Below are 19,064 nucleotides of genomic sequence, written 5' to 3' on the forward strand. Positions count from 1 at the left end.
TTTTTCTCTATCCCCTGTTACTGAGTGAAAAACTCATACAATGAGAAACTGACTAATTCACTAGATGGGGGAACATAAAACTGTCTATACATAACATGCCATAAAAAACATTTTTTCTTTAATCCCTTTATTTTATAATAACCTTTGTGAGTTTCTGGTAACAATATGTGAAGTGCTCAGAAATATGATGTAATCTGATATTAAAAATCTGTATATTCATATTTTTTTAAAAAGATTCCATCACACACCTGCAATATAAACAAGCCAAATCTATTTTCAGAGCAGCCTGCCCCAACTTCAAGAAAACAAACCCTTCTCTCCATCCAGCATTAAAACAGTCCAGTTTCTTTCTAAGATTCTCATCCACCCAATTACCTCATAAGAGAGAGACTTTCCAAGGTAGGTCTCTGAATATCCATGCTGGAATTTAATTTAAAAAACATACCATGCCATTTTCTGGTTTAGTAAGGTCTTCTCCTTAATAGCACCACTGGATTGGAACACACTGTAGCCACAGAACCCTCCAGGGTTGCTAAAAGAACTGTACGCCCCCTCACATAATGTCTGGATACCTCCTCTAGACAAAATGATAAGCATAGCCCCAGTGCAACACTTTCTTAGGACAATGGTTCTCGATCAAGGGTACATGTACCCCTGAGGGTATGCAGAGATCTTCCAGGGGGTACATCAACTTATCTAATTATTTGCCTAGTTTAACAACAGGCTACATAAAAAGCACTAGTGAAGTCAGTACAAACTAAAATTTCATACAGACAATAACTTGTTTATAGTGCTCTATATATTATGCACTGAAATGTAAAAGTACAATATTTATATTCCAATTGATTTATTTTATAATTATATGGTAAAAATGAGAAAGTAAGCAATTTTTCAGTAATAGTGTGCTGTGTCACTTTTGTATTTTTATGGCTGATTTTGTAAGCGAGTAGTTTTTAAGTGGGGTATAACTTGGGGGTATGCAAGACAAATCAGACTCCTAAAAGGGATACAGTAGTCTGGAAAGGTTCATAGCCACTGTCTTAGGAGACTCCTTCCTCCAAGATCCTTCCCCCACAATAGCACACTCACTCCTTGCATACTGTAGACATTTTCAGACAGAGTACAACTTTTCTTCCAGCACAAAGGGACTTAGATGTTGCAATGCTTAACTTTTAGGTGCCATGAAAATCACTGGAATCCACAAACCCTGTGTTAGGTGCCTACACTCCCTATACAATGCATGGAGAAAGATACGGGCTTGGAATGGGATCCACAAAAACCTGCACACTAGGTGGGGAGCTGCCTAAACTGGCCAATCACAGTTTCTGACAAGAACGGTGTATTCTAAACCCTGCCCTTCTCAAGTCCTGCTAAATCCAGGCTGGAAGGAGGCACTTACCTCTGCTTGCAACCCACAGGACTGTCTCCTGAAAACAGGTCCCTACGCTGTTTCTTTACAGAATGGTGGCAAAATACACCAAACTCTACACAAGACATCAGGAGGGAGGGAGGCAGACTCCCTGTTAACCCAGGGGTTAGGAACTCCCCAGGATGGGGAAGACCCCCCGATTCAATACTCCCCCACCACATAAAGGATTTAAGCAGCTTTCAGGTAAGTGCCCTAACCCCTGGACTACAAAGTCACTCTCATGGGCACACCATGGATAGGCTTCTTCCATTCTTATGACTGAGCAGCCAATGTAAGAACTGATTTCCAACCACTTAGGGAAAGTGGAGATGATACTAACCAAAGTATACATTGGGTCTTATAAAACCTGGGTCACTTTACCCTAATAATAATGGCACATTTGAAGATTATAAAACTTATCTGCATCTAAAAACTACTCCTCAGCATCTGTGGACTGTATTAACTATTCTGTTTACTATGTTTGATTTGACAGGTTCTTTAATTTTTGGAAAAGACTCTTGTTTTCCCAGCAAACTAAAATAAATATTATAGAAAGGACACTGTTGAAATTGTTCAACAATGGATTATATGATTCCAGAGTTGTAAATTATGAAGAAAAATTAGCTGCATGAAGAAAACTAGCTACAGCTGGGATTATAAATAGAGCTGGTAGCACTCCCTATTAAGAAGGTTGCCCAGCACTCTATTTTTCAGTTGTTTAGAACGCTGCCAAACTTTAACCAACTGGCTGATCTATTCTATGTTAGGTATCTGCCTCAGGCTGATATTTTTTTTTTTTTGTAAAATTTTAGACAAAATGTTTCAGCGGTTTCTGAAAACAATGGGGGGGTGTCTTGGCCATGTTAAAAAAATCTGGCAGTCTTTTCTATGAAAAGCTTTAGCACCCTGGAGCAAAGATGTTAAATAAGACAGATAGATGCCCTTAGTAACAGAGATGTGCCTTTCACAGTCCCCATGAAAATCTGCCCAAATTTGGCCAAGTTATAAGACTTTGATCATCACAATTTGCACATGGACAGCAGAGACTTCTGAGATTTAGCAGCTAAATTCCCCAATAATTCCATCAGCACTGGGCATTATTCAGCCTGCCATTGCAGCTCTGGGCTGCTGCAAGCCATGTAACCTCTATGTCTGGGCATGTGAGCTGAGAGCTAGGATACTGTCTCTCATGTGCTCTCACTGATCCCATGCTGGGCCCAGACAGCATAGAGGAGAAAGTTGCCTGATTCAGATGCAGAGAGAACAAGAGTTTGACCTGGGGGAAGGGGAGGGGAGTTGGGGGAGTACACTGGGACTACATCCACCCTGATTGAATTGGCCTTGTCAACACTGGTTCTCCACTTGTGAAGTAACTCCCTGCTCTCCATGTGTCAGTATATAATGCCTGCATCTGTAGCTTTCACTCTATGCATCCGAAGAAGTGAGGTTTTTACTCACGAAAGCTTATGCCCAAATAAATCTGTTAGTCTTTAAGGTGCCACCAGACTCTTTGTTGTTTTTGTAGATAGAGACTAACACGGCTACCCCCTGATACTTTGACAAGGAGAGAGGGGGATAAGGAGGAGCCAGGCAAAGGGAGACTGGAACTTGCTAGGCAAGGAGACTGGGCCTGAGAGACAGTGAGTAGGGGGAAGGAAGTGAGGGAAGGAGGAGAATCAGATCTGATGAAGAGCCAGATTGTGGGGCAGGAGAACTAGGACTATCAGGGGAAGAAGACTGGAGCAAAGATCCAGGGAAGAAGGAGAAAGTGTGCTTTCTTAAAAACCTAGGAAATTAAACACATAAACCTAAGTTAAAACAACATTACTAAAACTGCAAAATCAATTGTTTAAAAAGTTAGGATATACCAGAATTAAGGTTGCCTGTGCAATCCTAATTTCCCCCCCCCCCTTTACATATGCATTATAACAGTCTTTATTTGCATGATCACATTCTAATTTTTCCATAAGGGCCCTGCCTCAGTCACTGAGGAATAAATCAAGAATGCATGGTGAAGGAGACTGTATATTCCTGCTTCATTTGTTGCAGAAGTTATAAGGCATAAAGTCAATGAAGCAGGGGATTGCAGGAAGAAAAAGGATGGTCTCATAGTTAAGGCAGCTGAATGCTGCCCTGGATAACTGTATTCTATTCCTGCTTGTGTTTTAGAGTTTTTGAATGATGCTATTCAAGTCACTTTAACCAAACTTTTCACAAGTGATCATTATTTGGGTTCCTCATTTTTAGGGTACCTGCCTTGACACTCTGAGGCTTGATTTGCAAAAGTGATGAGAGCACTTACAATTGAAGTCAATGAGAGCTCCGCTTTCAATCTATAGTGTGTTATATAAAGGTAAATATTCGGAAAAAGCAGGTTCGGGTTCTCAAATTGGATAGCCAAAATTAGTGGATAATTTTACCTCAATCTCTTTCTTCCTGAATTCTTCATCTATAAAATGGAGATAATATCCCGTCACGTCACCGAGGTGTTGTGAAAATAAATAAATATTTGTAAAGCACTCAGATACTATAGTGAGGAGTATTGCAGAAAAGTCTAGGAAGAATTCTGTCTGAGTACAATGCAATAAATAAGACATAGGGCTACACTTGGACACTGAGGAGAAAACAGTGTATTGAATAGCTTCCCATTAAATGAGCACCATCCATTCTGTGCATTAAAGGAGGCAGAAATCCTGTTTGGAAGAAAAATAGTATGTGACTGTGACACTCGGAACCTCAAAGTAGCACCCTGGAACCTCCATATTCACCACTGTCATATAATTATGATCTGTTTTGTACAAAGTATTACTTGTGAGGTATCATTTTAAAAGTCCTGATATGGTGAACATTAATATTCTATTGGACTGTATGTGCTATCATTGTATGTGAAGTTATGAAGTTTTGCTATGTGTCTGTTACTGAAATTTGTTGTGAGGTTGGGAACACCCACAATCAGCCTTTCAGGTACAACAATGGAGTAACCAGACAGCAGTTACTGACTCATTAACACACATCAAGGAAAGAATCCACTATCCCAGAAACTGTATAGAAAGGACACTTCTCAGAGGGAGCACATATACAATGGACACTGCTTGACCCATGTCATAGCAAAAGATCTTTCCAACAAGCTAGAAGAAACTATAAGAGGGGAAGTGACATCATCCTTGGCCTCAGTTTACCCAACTCAACACCTGGAAAGAAACATGTCATCGGCTATCTGGGTGCTGGCAGACGTGGGACTGCATTGCTACACAGCAGCAGCTCCTTGCCTTTTGGCAGTGGATGGTGTATTACGACTGGTATCCGTCGTCATCATCCTCCTCAGTGAGTTCGGTCAGAGGTACCTGTGCAGACATGTTTTGTCTCCTGGAGACTCAGTCCTGCCGGCAGTCCTATTGAACCGTCTTGATGATGATGGCTAGCAGTTGTAATATAGCATTTTCTGCCAAGCACCCAGAAGATGCCGATGGCTATCAGTCATGCTGCACTGTCTGCTGCCAGCTTAAGGTATAAAAAATAGATGGACCAGTTTTGTTCTGTATTCATTTACTTCCCCCCTCCCTCCGTGAAATCAACGGCCTGCTAAACCCAGGGTTTTGAGTTCAATCTTTGGGGGGGCCATTCTGTGTGACAGTTGTTTGTGTTTCTCCCTGATGCACAGCCACCTTTGTTGATTTTAATTCCCTGTAAGCCGTGACGTCACTCGCCTCTCCTTCCCTCCCTCCATCAGACAATAGTTTTGTGCCATTTTTCAGCCCAGACTCCATAGCACTGGGATCATGGAGCCCACTCAGATCACCGCGGCAATTATGAGCATTATGAACACCACGCACATTGTCCTGGAGTATATGCAGAGCCAGGACATGCCAAAGCAAAACCAGGCGAGGAGGCGATTGCAGCGATTGCAGCACGGCGACGAGAGTGATGAGGAAATTGACATGGACATAGACCTCTCACAAAGTACAGGCCCCAGCAATGTGCAAATCATGGTGTTACTGGGGCAGGTTCATGGCGTGGAACACCAATTCTGGGCCCGGGAAACAAGCACAGACTGGTGGGACCGCATCGTGTTGCAGGTGTGGGACGATTCCCAGTGGCTGCGAAACTTTCGCATACGTAAGGGCACTTTCATGGAACTTTGTGACTTGCTTTCCCCTGCCCTGAAGCACCAGAATACCAGAATGAGAGCAGCCTTCACACTTGAGAAGCGAGTGGCGATAGCCCTGTGGAAAGTTGCAACACCAGACAGCTACCGGTCAGTCGGGAATCAATTTGGAGTGGGCAAATCTACTGTGGGGGCTGCTGTGTACGTCCAAGTAGCCAACGCAATCAAAGACCTGCTGATATCAAGGGTAGTGCAGGTCATAGTGAATGGCTTTGCTGCAATGGGATTCCCAAACTGTGGTGGGGCGATAGATGGAACCCATATCCCTATCTTGTCACCGGAGCACCAAGCCACCGAGTACATAAACCGCAAGGGGTACTTTTCAATGCTGCTGCAAGCCCTGGTGGATCACAAGGGACGTTTCACTAACATCAACGTGGGATGGCCGGGAAAGGTACATGATGCTCGCGTCTTCAGGAACTCTGGTCTGTTTCAAAAGCTGGAGGAAGGGACTTTCTTCCCAGACCAGAAAATAACCGTTGGGGATGTTGAAATACTTATCGTTATCCTTGGGGACCCAGTCTACCCCTTAATGCCATGGCTCATGAAGCCGTACACAAGCAGCCTGGACAGTAGTCAGGACCTGTTCAACTATAGGCTGAGCAAGTGCCGAATGGTGGTGGAATGTGTATTTGGATGTTTAAAAGCGCGCTGGCGCAGTTTACTGACTCGGATAGACCTCAGTGAAGCCAATATTCCAATTGCTATTGCTGCTTGCTGTGCGCTCCACAATATCTGTGAGAATAAGGGGGAGACATTTATGGCGGGGTGGGAGGTTGAGGCAAATCACCTGGCCACTGATTACGCGCAGCCAGACACCAGGGCAGTTAGACGAGTACAGCAGGGCGTGGTGCGCATCAGAGAAGCTTTGAAAATGAGTTTTGTAACTGGCTAGCCTACAGTGTGAAACTTCTGTTTGTTTCTCCTTGATGAACCCTCCGCCCCCACCGGTTCACTCTACTTCCCTGTAAACTAACCACCCTCCCCTCTCCCCTTCGAGCACCGCTTGCAGAGGCAATAAAGTCACTGTTATTTCACATTCATGCATTCTTTATTAATTCATCACACAACTAGGGGGATAACTGCCAAGGTAGCCCGGGAGGGGTGGGGGAGGATGGAAGGAAAAGGACACACTGCAGCTTAAAACTTTAACTCTTATTGAAAGCCAGCCTTCTGATGCTTGGGCAATCATCTGGGGTGGAGTGACTGGGTCGCCGGAGGCCCCCCCACCACATTCTTGGGCGTCTGGGTGAGGAGGCTATGGAACTTGGGGAGGAGGGCTGTTGGTTACACAGGGGCTGTAGCGGCGGTCTCTCCTCCTGCTGCCTTTCCTGCAGCTCAAAAATATGCTGGAGCATTTCAGTTTGATGCTCCAGCAGCTGGAGCATCGACTCTTGCCTTCTGTCAGCAAGCTGACGCCACCTATCCTCTTCAGCCCACCACTTGCTCTGTTCATCCCGCGATTCAGCCCGCCACCTCTCCTCTCGTTCATACTGTGCTTTTCTGTAGTCTGACATTGACTGCCTCCACGCATTCTGCTGTGCTCTGTCAGCGTGGGAGGACATCTGGAGCTCCGAGAACATATCATCCCGAGTCCGCCATTTTCTCCTTCTAATCTTCACTAACCTCTGTGAAGGAGAAACATTTGCAGCTGGTGGAGGAGAAGGGAGAGGTGGTTAAAAAAGACACATTTTAGAGAACAATTGGTACACTCTTTCACATTAAATTTTGCTGTTCACATTACACAGCACATGTGCTTTCGTTACAAGGTCGCATTTTTCCTCTTATATTGAGGGCCTGCCGGTTTGATGTGAGAGATCACTCATGCAGTGCCAGGCAACAGATTTCGGCTTGCAGGCAGCCATGGTAAGCCACAGTCTTTTGGCTTTTTTAACCTTCTTAACATGTGGGAATGGTTTCAAACAGTAGCGCCCTCATTTCCCATACCAAGCACCCGTTGGGTTGGCCATTTAAAATGGGTTTGCAATGTAAAAAGAGGGGCTGCGGTTTCCGGGTTAACATGCAGCACAAACCCAACTACCCCCCCACACCCAATTCGCTGGGATGATCACTTCACCCCTCCCCCCTACCGCGTGACTAACAGCAGGGAACATTTCTGTTCAGCCGAGCAGGAACGGGCACCTCTGAATGTCCCCTTAATAAAATCACCCCATTTCAACCAGGTGACCATGAATGATATCACTCTCCAGAGGATAACAAAGGGAGATAAGGAATGGATGTTGTCCGCATGCCAGCAAACACCGGGACCATACGCTGCCATGCTTTGTTATGTAATTATTCCAGACTACGTGCTACTGGCCTGGCGTGGTAAAGTGTCCTACCGTGGCGGATGGGATAAGGCAGCCCTCCCCAGAAACCTTTTGCAAAGGCTTTGGGAGTACATGAAGGAGAGCTTTCTGGAGATGTCCCTGGAGGATTTCCGCTCCATCCCCATACACGTTAACAGACTTTTCCAGTAGCTGTACTGGCCGCGATTGCCAGGGCAAATTAATCATTAAACACACTTGCTTTTAAACCATGTGTAATATTTACAAAGGTACACTCACCAGAGGTCCCTTGTGTGCCCTCAGGGTCTGGGAGCACGCCTTGGGTGAGTTTGGGGGTTACTGGTTCCAGGTCCAGGGTAATAAACATATCCTGGCTGTTGGGGAAACAGGTTTCTCTGCTTCCTTGCTGTGAGCTATCTTCCTCGTACCCACTTCCCTGTTGTGTGATTCTCCATTGATGGAGTCAAAGCACACGGTTGGGGCAGTGGTGGCCGAACCCACTAGCATGGCATGCAGCTCCGCGTAGAAGCAGCACGTTTGCGGCTCTGCCCCGAACCTTCCGTTTGCCTCTCTGGCTTTGTGGTAGGCTTGCCTTAGCTCCTTAATTTTCACACGGCACTGCTGTGCGTCCCTGTTACGGCCTCTGTCCTTCATGGCCTTTGAGACTTTTTCTAATATTTTGCCATTTTGTTTACTGCTACGGAGTTCAGCTAGCACTGATTCGTCTCCCCATATGGCGAGCAGATCCCGTACCTCCCATTTGGTCCCTGCTGAAGCTCTTTTGCAATCCTGGGACTCCATCATAGTTACCTATGCTGAAGAGCTCTGCATGGTCACCTGTGCTCTTCACGCTGGGCAAACAGGAAATGAAATTCAAACGTTTGCGGGGCTTTTCCTGTCTACCTGGTCAGTGCATCTGAGTTGAGAGTGCTGTCCAGAGCGGTCACAATGAAGCACTGTGGGATAGCTCCCGGAGGCCAATAACGTCGAATTCCGTCCACACTACCCCAAATCCGACCCGCAAAGGCCGATTTTAGCGCTAATCCCCTCATCGGAGGTGGAGTAAAGAAACCGGTTTAAAGGGCCCTTTAAGTAAAAAAAAAAAGGGCTTCGTCGTGTGGACGTGTCCAGGCTTAATTCGATTTAACGCTGCTAAATTCGATCTAAACTCATAGTGTAGACAGGGCCTTAGAGACTAACAAATTTATTTCAGCATAAGCTTTCGTGGGCTGCAGCTCACTTCTTCAGATGCTTATGCTGAAATAAATTTGTTAGTCTCTAAGGTGCCACAAGTACTCCTGTTCTTTTTGTTAAAACAGTTTGTTTTGGTTGAAGTGCTTGGGAAATCTCAGCTCAGTTTACAAAGGCTGGTGTGTCCTCTCCACATCAAGGAGGGGTGGACTGGGTAATGAATTTACACTGGCCATGTTTCTGACAAGTGCAAGATGGTACAGTTCTGGGATGCAAGGATCAGGAGCAAGGGGAAATTGGCTGGATCCTCTCTATTATTGGTTCATGAGTGGCAGAGAGATCATTCATGTAACTCAGTTGGGTGTGTCCCTCTCTGTGTAAGTGCAGTACCTGCCAGAGGTCTGTAGCTTGCCAACGGCATCACAGTGTGAGAGGAGGCCCAGGTTGATGGGACAGAGGGCTCAGTGGTCCCACAGTCCAGGTTGCATCCCAGGGACCCCAACACAATGACCATGTAATTAAAGACTGTCAAAAATGCGAACACCAGGGGGGGCAAATTAAGGTTTCATGGGCAACCTTAGCATCAATCTGTTCCTTAAACTATTTTGAAATAGTTAATTTTTCCGCATTCTTGCAATGAGCTCTAGCTAGGCAGATACCAAAGCCCCTATCTCTAACTTCGGTGGGACTCCATTGGCACAAAGCTCATTACAACAGTAGGGCCTAAAACTACAATATAGTCAGTTTATATTTTAGCCATAACTGAAATACAAAACTGACAAATGCATAAAAGTCCTCCCACATTTGATCAGAACGTGTTCTAGAGATGCACATACTTGTATGCACTCCTAAGAATGGCAAAATTTGAAAAACTGACAGCCACAAAAGCTCAAGCAGCTTGACGACACGAGTTTCCCCTAATTTTGGAACACTTTAGTTCTGTAATAAGATCAGATTTTTTTTTTTAAATTTCTAGAGTTTTTTGTCACCCAATCTTCATATGTAAGCAAACATTCGTCAGATTATTGCTGAAACTTGTGAGTTAGTCACAGTCCTTAACAGAACCTCCAAAGGCTTGCCTATGGGGTCAAAGAAGCCTGTGGACATGGGTTCTCAGTTATGTTGTGCGTCTGCCATACCAGTAAAAACAAAACCGTGAGGATGTTTGGATTTTTGCAAATTCCTTCTCTTCAGTTGAGCAGCTTCCAGCACAACATGGGGAAGATCTGTGAAGAATTTGACTCACCTGAATGCATCTGATTCAAGGGGAGACACCTCCACCTTTCCCCCTCCCCCACTACCATCAACAGTCCCACCTACTCAGGGGAAAAGACAGTGCACAAGGGAAAGAAAAAAAAACAAGGCAGAACCATCAGACACTGAAGCAATGGCATGAGAAGAAGATGCAGACATCACAACTTTGTGAGGCAGTTGCGTGATATGGTTTGGGGAACTCCCAAAACTAACTTCACAGTCTATTCCAAAAATCTTACAGTAGGTGTTTGGTCAAGAAGAAAAGCCACTAGCCTTGCTGGTTTCCCTTGAATATCATCAATAGGTGAGGAAATGAAAACAAGAGGACTAATTTTCTTGCATGTTGAATTTGAAGCTTTATGAGAAGTTCATTTAAATAGGGCATTTTAAAGCAAAAACATTTGATTTTTTTTTCAACATTCTTATCACAAAGTCATCTGAACACATTTGGTTCAAACTTTCCTAAAGAATCTGATTCAATACTGCATCACTCCAGTTTTACACCACTGTAACTTAACTTCACTGAAACCAGTGACCCTCAGCATAAAACAGAGTATTACAGAGGTGAATCAGGCTATAAGACTGTTCGAACTTACCCCAGCTAAAACAGTCCCCTATTTTCCAGTGGTCCGAGAGCAGTCAAGAGCATCATACTCTACCCTCTCCTACCCTTTGTTGGACCTACCATGCCCTCTGCACTGATGATGCCACAAGAGGCATCTGACACTTACCCTAAAATGTACGAATCCTCAGCTCCTCCTTTAGAACATCTTCACAGTCACTTTGCACCACTACAGTAGTGCATGTTGACTTTAGTGGGGGTTGATGACCTGGCCCTATAAATGCAGTTTATGGAACAATGGCATGAGTATAAACCCCTATTATCACTCGATTCCATATGGATTCTTCTGTCATTCGCCTTCCAGTAGTGCATTAAGCAACAAGACCAATGTCTATCGTGTGGCTTACATATACTCTCTTCATCCTCTCTCGCACTACCGTTAAGGTCTTCTCTCATTAATTTGTCTGCGGCACTTCACTCAAAATATGATTAAATTAGCAAATATGTATGATGCTTAGAATATTAGATTTAAGTGTTTTTAGCATAGTATACAAATGAATCCATTTTAATAAATCTATTTAAATGCACAGGAAGAAGAATTCACACATTTGAAAACTAACATAAATGCTGTACTAAGAAAAGGGAACACAGAAGGAAAATGTTTTGTGATCTGATGGCCCCCTGACAAATGGCATAAGGCTGTTCTAAGACTAAAAATACCTCTCCTAACATTTAACTTGCCATACCTTCTGCTCTCCAGTAAGTTCATCCTCTCATCTGCCTGCCTGTCTTTCCCCTTACACAACAACTATTTATCTCTTGACATAATTTGCTAAGTATCCTTTGCAACTTCTTCATCCACTTTTTGTATCAAATGCAGTGTACAATTTATTTCACACGTGTCTTGCACTTAACACGTTTATAAATCCCACCAGATTACAAACTGGCATTAAAAAAACCATACCCCATGAAAATACATTCCTGAACCATCCATTTCACTGGTCTATCAAAAGCATAATGGATATTAATGCCACTTTAAATAAGGATTCAGCTTCTTATACAATTTTATATTATAAATTTGATCAAGTGATGGGAAAAATTACACTTTCATCTCTTGTTAAACTAAGAATCAGACAAGCTTCTCTTTCTTTAAATATTACGATACTGTTTTTCTTGTTAAAAGATGCTTAGAGCTTTGCAGTGGTTTTATCTTTTTCAAAATTACCCCAGTTACAGTCCAATTTTAAAAAGTATTTATTCAATCCTTAATAAAAAGTGAGATAATTTGTTTTTAGTATTTAAAGACACACCCCAAAATGTATCTCAGCCTTTAGCAACTTCCACCGTATTTAAACAAACGGCAGTACTTCAATTCAAATCCTCTAGTAGACATGTCACTATTAAACTCTAGATGCATCTGAAGAAGTGAGGTTCTTACCCACGAAAGCTTATGCTCCCAATACTTCTGTTAGTCTCAAAGGTGCCACAGGACCCTCTGTTGCTTTTTACAGATTCAGACTAACACGGCTACCCCTCTGATACTATTAAACTCTAATGGCCCAATCCTGTAATGAGCTCTGTTCAATCAGTGGGGCTCTGCATAGTCACAGGGATCCACCCAATGAGAGTAATTTGCAGGATCAGGACCTTTGTTTTCAATACAGTAGCTACCTGCAGGAGCACTAGTTAATTTAGGGGGTTGTTAATGTGATCTGAAGCCTTTCATCACTTATCTGCTAATCTGAACCTGAAATTCCTGAACAGTGACTAACAGTGGTTATAAATGACTGTCTTGTGGCTATTTTATGGCCTATGATAATTTGGTGCTAACTAGTTCATTCCTAATGGGCAAACCTGTCAAAAACCACCACAAGCATTATGGTTGGCAGGCTCAGCAGAAAGACCAAGGACTGAATAGGCACAGAAATGTTAAATTACCCTCTCATCCTTAAGGGTTGTCTATCCAAACAAATTCATGCTCACTGGTGAACCATTGGTAGGAAGGCTTGCGCTAATACTGCAAGTTGAAGGGAAGACTTCACTTTCCAGTACTTTCAGTCCTTGTATCTTTGAATTCATTTTAAAATAAAAATACACCACAATAAGCCAGTATCACAGTTAGCTATCAATGAAGATTGAAAAGCTAATGAATATAAATGCTTAAATCTCCTGTAACACAGACTAAGAAAATTGCAATGAAAACTTTGAGCAAAGCGTATTGCCAAAATGTTCTATTTGTATGTCTCATCTCTGAATTCTATGTTCTATATAGATCATCCAGTTGTGGCCAGTACTCAAACTAGTTACAACCACAAAAATACTTGATTGTGTATTTGAAAATATTAAGTACTTAGTCTCGATCTTTTCCATTCAGTTTATTGGGAACCGAACTGATAGTGCATTTCAATGTACCCAGGTTAATTTTAAAAGTGCTGGAACAGTCATTTGTGAAGACTTCAGATTCTAACAGCCATAGGCTTCACATTTAGAATGTTGCATTTTATTTTTATCAGATAAAAAGATTAGAGAGTCATGTAATACTCTTGTCCATATGACCAACTCATCATCCCATTAGAAACCCTGTGTAGCTGTACCAAAACTTTCATTTTCAAGATACATGAGCTTTTGTCATAAACTGACATATATCTTCTATAATGTGAATTTTCAATTTGATATAAAAATGATGGATACATCATACAATTCAGAAAGCATAGAGAACAGCAACTTGTCACTGAATTTAAAATTTGTGACAACCTGTTTGAAGTGCATTGCATTAAGACTGGTACTGTTTTTTATTACATCACATTTTAAAAGGACTACTACTGTGGGCAATGGGATACACTGATGTGGGGCTTGTGGCTAAATAATGGAAGAGTGATCAGAGCATGGGGACTAGACACAGAGTTGCCTAGCACCCAAATGGGTGCCCTAACCACTGGACTACAGAATCATTCTCACACACTCTCTCTCTCTCTCTCTCTTTGGCCCAATGACTGTAGATAAATCCCTCAATAGTCACTGAGCCAGAGAGAAAGTGAGGGTGACCATATCCAGATTAACTCATTTTCACAAGAATCACCTTAGGAGCCTGATTCCAATTCATGGATTGCTAAGCAGAGAGAGGGTGCCTCCCTGCAGCCCAGACTCAAGCACCTATCTCCAATAGAAGGATGGGACTTAGGACATACGACTCTCACCACCATCTTCCACTGTCTACTTTAAGCAGGTCCCTATCTGGCATGCTGGCTTTTGTGGATTGCATTCTCAGGTGCTTATCTCTCCCCATTTTACTGTACAGGGAACCGAGGCACCTAACTCAACTTTGTGGATCACAGTAGTGTTCTTGTGATTTTCTTGGCATCTAAAAGTTAGGGGCCTGGACACTCAGCATTGCAATGCCTAGGTTCCTTCCTGAAGCCCACCCTTTGTTGGTACCTCACTGAATGAATTGTTCATACTTCATTGACTAATAGTTACTAAACCCCATCCCCATGTAGTTGCATAAGTGCTTTTCTACTGAAGGAGAAAGTAGTTTATCTTTCTGCCCCCCTGCAGGCCTATTGCTTGTTTAATTATTGCTTTGCCTGTGCATTTAATAAACTGATTTGGTGTTATGACTTTTTAGGATAGTTTGTAACACTAGACTTTGTACAAATCCCAAACAAATTCAATAAAGATGCATTTTTAATGTGCTTAGTAAACTTTGAAATATGGTACTTAAAGAAATATTGTTTCAGTATATTAAGTACTGAACAAATGTATGTCCATAGTTTTTACTGCAAGATAAAGGTTACTTTTACTATTCACAGAAAATATTTTTTTAAAGAGTCAATTTAATTGATTCAGGGATCTACATGTAAAACTGCCTTCACTGCTAATCTCAAGAAGTCTAATTTAAATAGATATTTTAAAATATTTGCCTTTCAAAATAAAAGGTCACATTGGTAGATGCCAATCAAGGATACAGAAAAAGAGAATAAATGTGAATTATAATTTGCAGAGGATTACATTAACTAGATGTAAGTACATTCTGTTTTACTATAACAATACCCTCTGTTACGGTTTGCAGGCCTCAGCACAAGTAGTTTGGGAATAGGAATGACAGCATAAACAAAACTTCGAAAAAGAGACAGATTTATGAGGGTGGAGTTGACTATTAAACAGTGGATTAGAACTACTCCATACCCTGGGGCTGAAAATGTTTGAAAGGGTGCAATAGTAAAGGCTGAGTAGACAGATTACAGCAGACTTGGTTTCATAGCCCTCTCCCTCAACATACAGACTATCCAGTTATTAAACTTTAGCTGTAGCGTTCTCTCCATGTACAAAAACTAAGGAGCTAGTGAGCACCCACAGAAACAGTTCAAAGATAAAATCAATGCAGCAGTTTGCTTATTTGTAAAAGGCTGATTGACTAAATCAGGATATACTGGTTTACACTTTAAAAATGAAGTTGGTAAACATCTATTAAATACAGGGTTAATCAAAACATAGAGGGTACTTTATTTTAAAGATTTATTCACAGAACTCATTCCCTCTTTTAAGAGATTATTAATTTCCAAGTTTTAATCGCTGACCCGGCATCCCACACTATAGAGATGAACACATTAGTGGAGCACACACAATACATTCAGCAATAAAACACAAAACAGCAAAGAAAGTGAAAGCTGCATTTGTTCAGCATGTCATTTTGCTCAGCCAACCGTAATGCCATAGCCTACCACTTATTGTTTACTCTGTCAAAGGATTATTAAGAATTACCCTGCATTTGGCTATTTTTTTACAGACGTAAATTTAGATGGAAAGTGATTGCCACTTGATATTTGAAATCGATTGGTCGACTGTGACCCTTCGTTTACAAGAGACTCATTTAACAGCAAGGATCTCTGATTTGAAAATACTCAGCTACGAATCAATTACAGATTTGTGTCACTTTTTTTTTTAAACAATCTAAGGAATGAACAAGACTCCACTCGAAGTTCACATACACTGATACTACTATTCTTTAAAAAAAATTGTTTACATGCCTGATTTAGTTCTAGTCGGTGAATTTATGAGTCCGTTTCTCTTGACAACTTATGTCGGTGCACAATGATTTTTTTTTTAATTCACACAGAAGTTAACTCTTCTGCTGCCTAAGAAATAACAGAAATGTATGTTTATCGCCAATTAAATAAAAAGGCAAGGTTGTGTGACGATTAACAGCAAAGTCCCGATATAGCTATTGATACTTATATAGGGGGTCGAAACGGGACAGAAAGCTAAGAGAATTAGGTAAGGGGGTAAACGCTTGTTCTTATAAAGAAAGGACTGTTTATAAATAAAATACCATTTATATATTAAATCCATTGTTAATTACGGTTTCTGAAGTTTGTTCTCTATGGGATTAAAGCAAAAGGCTATATCCGTGCCTGAACAGGATTTCTACGTCTTAAAAGGCAGATGCAGCATTTCTCTAAATAAAAATGTCTCTGAGCCCTACCTTGTGCCAGTGCTTGCAACATGTGGAGCTGAATCAACAGAAACGCCCACCATCCGCGACAGAAGAAGAAACAGAAGTTTAACTTTATCATCATCCGGTCTCTCCAGCTATTCCTTCGTGCAATAATTTCTCGATCCACCTTTCTTCCAACCATTATTTCTTCACGGATCCCCAGTCGATGCGACTGCCTGATGACAGTTTTGTCAGCTCTTTGGCCATTGATCACTCCACACCCCGAGGCCGGTTTCTCTTTGGTGGGTTGAGGACATCGCCCTTTGCCTTCATCCTGAAGTTTGGGGGGAACAGAAACCCCCGGTTTACAGGAGCGGAGGACTCGGTGATTTGTGCTCACTTTGCATGCAACCCGAAGGCAGCACGCCGTGTGCATGACTGTGTTATAATCGCCATCTAAATCAATGTATCTTGGGGAGGTATTGATTGCACCAAAACAACCAGGCAGAAATGTGAAACACATGTTTCCTTGCACTGTCACATCCAATGCCTTCAACGCTGAGAAAGTAAGTTTACTGGCGTTAGTATTCCAATAAATCTGGGTCCTTCATCACATCGCTAGCAAAACCAGAGAGAGATTGATCCATTTAGATAGCCACCAGCAGACAATCCAGAGAGCACCTTTCATACCGCAAAGATGACGGAAACTATTCCCACTTGTGATTTTTATGGAGCAGGTTAGTTTTCCGTATGTGTCCCATTCCCCGTGAAACCCCAGCCACAGAAGTGTTAAATTCTTGTATAAGTAGAAAATAAACCTAAAACCAAGGGGAAATAGCGCACTACTCCTTGCACTAAAGATTTATTTCAGACAATTTCAAGATTAGCCATGCAGACAGAGTAGTCTCCAGATATCCCCCCAGAGCTCCACAATTATATTAATCCGATTTTCTTTTGGCTACAAATCTGTCATCAATGTCAGGGTCTGAAGGGTCCTTGACCAGGTAGATTTAGCAGCCCTAGCTGTGATTCCAGTTAAAGATCTGAAGTCAGCTACAGGCCAGTGGGGGTGTCACTCGAACTCTCACACTCAGCCGGAGGTGGGGAAAACCTCAGTTGATCAAGATTTCCCTCCTAGCAGGAAGGTGCTGGTCTGTTTCTTGCAAGGGAACCGCAGTAAAAACCACCTCCAAAAACGTGCAAAGGATTTGCTTCTGGTCGGTTGTGGAAGCAACAAAGAAACCCTCTGCTGGGGCGTTTCGAGAAGGAGGAGGACGGAAAATCGCCTGAAACAAGCAGCAACAAGGTGAAATCCTTCCAGTCCCTTTGCTTATATGGACTCCTCCTACGTTCCTTGTTTGTGCAGTCCGGGGCTCCTGGTTCTTCCTGTGTGTCTCTCCCTCAGAGAGGCTGCAAACACAAGGGGGAAAGCTCTATCGGAGCAGCAATAAACCCCTACACAATCAAAAAAAAAGTAAACGCTAAAGGTTTAACATTTAAACAAACAGCGGGAATTGCTCCCCCCGCCCCTCAAAGAGAGCGGGGGAAAGTTTTTTTTTAGAGGTTTTTCCTCCTCAGATTTTGTCCTGATGGTTCAAATACAAATAGTAAAAAGCGAATCAAAACCAAAAGTAAAACAAATCGCCAAGGAGGGAAAGGGATCAAACAAAAATCCTGCCAGCTCCCTCCCTTGCCCGCCACAAGATTGAGCCTGAACTTTCCTCACCTCTCGCTCTGTGTCACCTGGTATTCAACCCTACCCCTGTCGCCCAGTTCATCCCCACCCTTCACACCCCCACCCTCACTTTACTGAGTCCTCCTGTCGTGTCCCCTACCTCATCGCCTCCCTCCTCTCCCACCCCCCTTACTCAATCCACATTCCCTTCCCCTCTCTCCTCCCCCCCAACCATAAATACCCCATCTCACCACCTCCCCTACCTAACTGACCCCCACACAGCGCTCCCATTTCCTCCCTCATCCCCTGACCTACACCTAGGAGGGCTGGGTCTGTGTGGGGAAATCCCTCCTGGGGCCAAGCAAAGCTGCTGCGAGGGAACTGGGGGTGGGGAGGGGGGGCTGTCAGAGGCAGACGATGTGCGGGGGTTGGGTGTATTCACACAGGTTTGCCCGCCCGTTCTGTACAGGCGCTGGGAGGGGGGGGGAGCCCAGCTCCCTTCCCCTCACACACTAGCTGGTCATGAGCGCGGGACCTTCCAGCAGCCGCACGGAACGCTCGCCGTCCCGACCTTCCATTCCACCCGTTCTGTTCCCTCCCCCCACCCCGACCCTTGCCGAGGCACCGCCTCCAGCCAGGCGACTGATTGGACAGAAGACGTGTGGGGGAAGAGGAAAAAGAGAGGGGGAGGGGTGGGGCGTTCTTTAACGGCCGCGCGCGCTAGCCCCGATGGAACGTTGCCCCTGGTCCTCGCGCTCGCTGCGCCCCCTAGGTTTGCAAGCCAGCCTCTGCAGCAGTTGCAGCAGAAAGGGTGGAAGGGCAGGCACGCCCAGCAAAGAATGGGCGAGACTGCTATAGCTGCGGGTCAAGAATCTCTCTCTGTGCATCCCCTGCAGCTATTAATTTTTGGCAGCAACGAGCAAAAAGAGGGATTTGACGAAAGCCAGGGCGCCTAGAGGTACAAATTAACGCTCCCCCCCCTTCTCTCTTTGTGTGGTGCTTTAGCTCAGCCTGCAAGGGCTAGCAGCGCTGCAAAGTTCTTGAGCTTTGTTTTATTTGATATATCAGCAAATGTTTGAACTAGGTT

The 19,064-nt window shown here is 43.4% G+C and overlaps 1 protein-coding gene across 2 annotated transcripts in view; it reads right to left on the bottom strand.

Moving 5' to 3' along the window:
- The window catches only part of SDK1 (sidekick cell adhesion molecule 1), a 646,617-nt gene extending 628,591 nt beyond the window's left edge, over positions 1-18,026 (bottom strand). For both annotated transcript variants that reach the window (XM_034784003.1, XM_034784002.1), the window contains exon 1: positions 16,351-18,026. In XM_034784003.1, coding sequence (XP_034639894.1) covers positions 16,351-16,825 — 475 coding nt within the window. In that variant the 5' untranslated portion in view covers positions 16,826-18,026. The remainder of the gene's footprint in view (positions 1-16,350) is intronic.
- Positions 18,027-19,064: the final 1,038 nt, after the last annotated feature.

The sequence above is a fragment of the Trachemys scripta genome, chromosome 10, assembly GCF_013100865.1.
Source record: "Trachemys scripta elegans isolate TJP31775 chromosome 10, CAS_Tse_1.0, whole genome shotgun sequence".
Classification (NCBI taxonomy): domain Eukaryota; kingdom Metazoa; phylum Chordata; order Testudines; family Emydidae; genus Trachemys; species Trachemys scripta.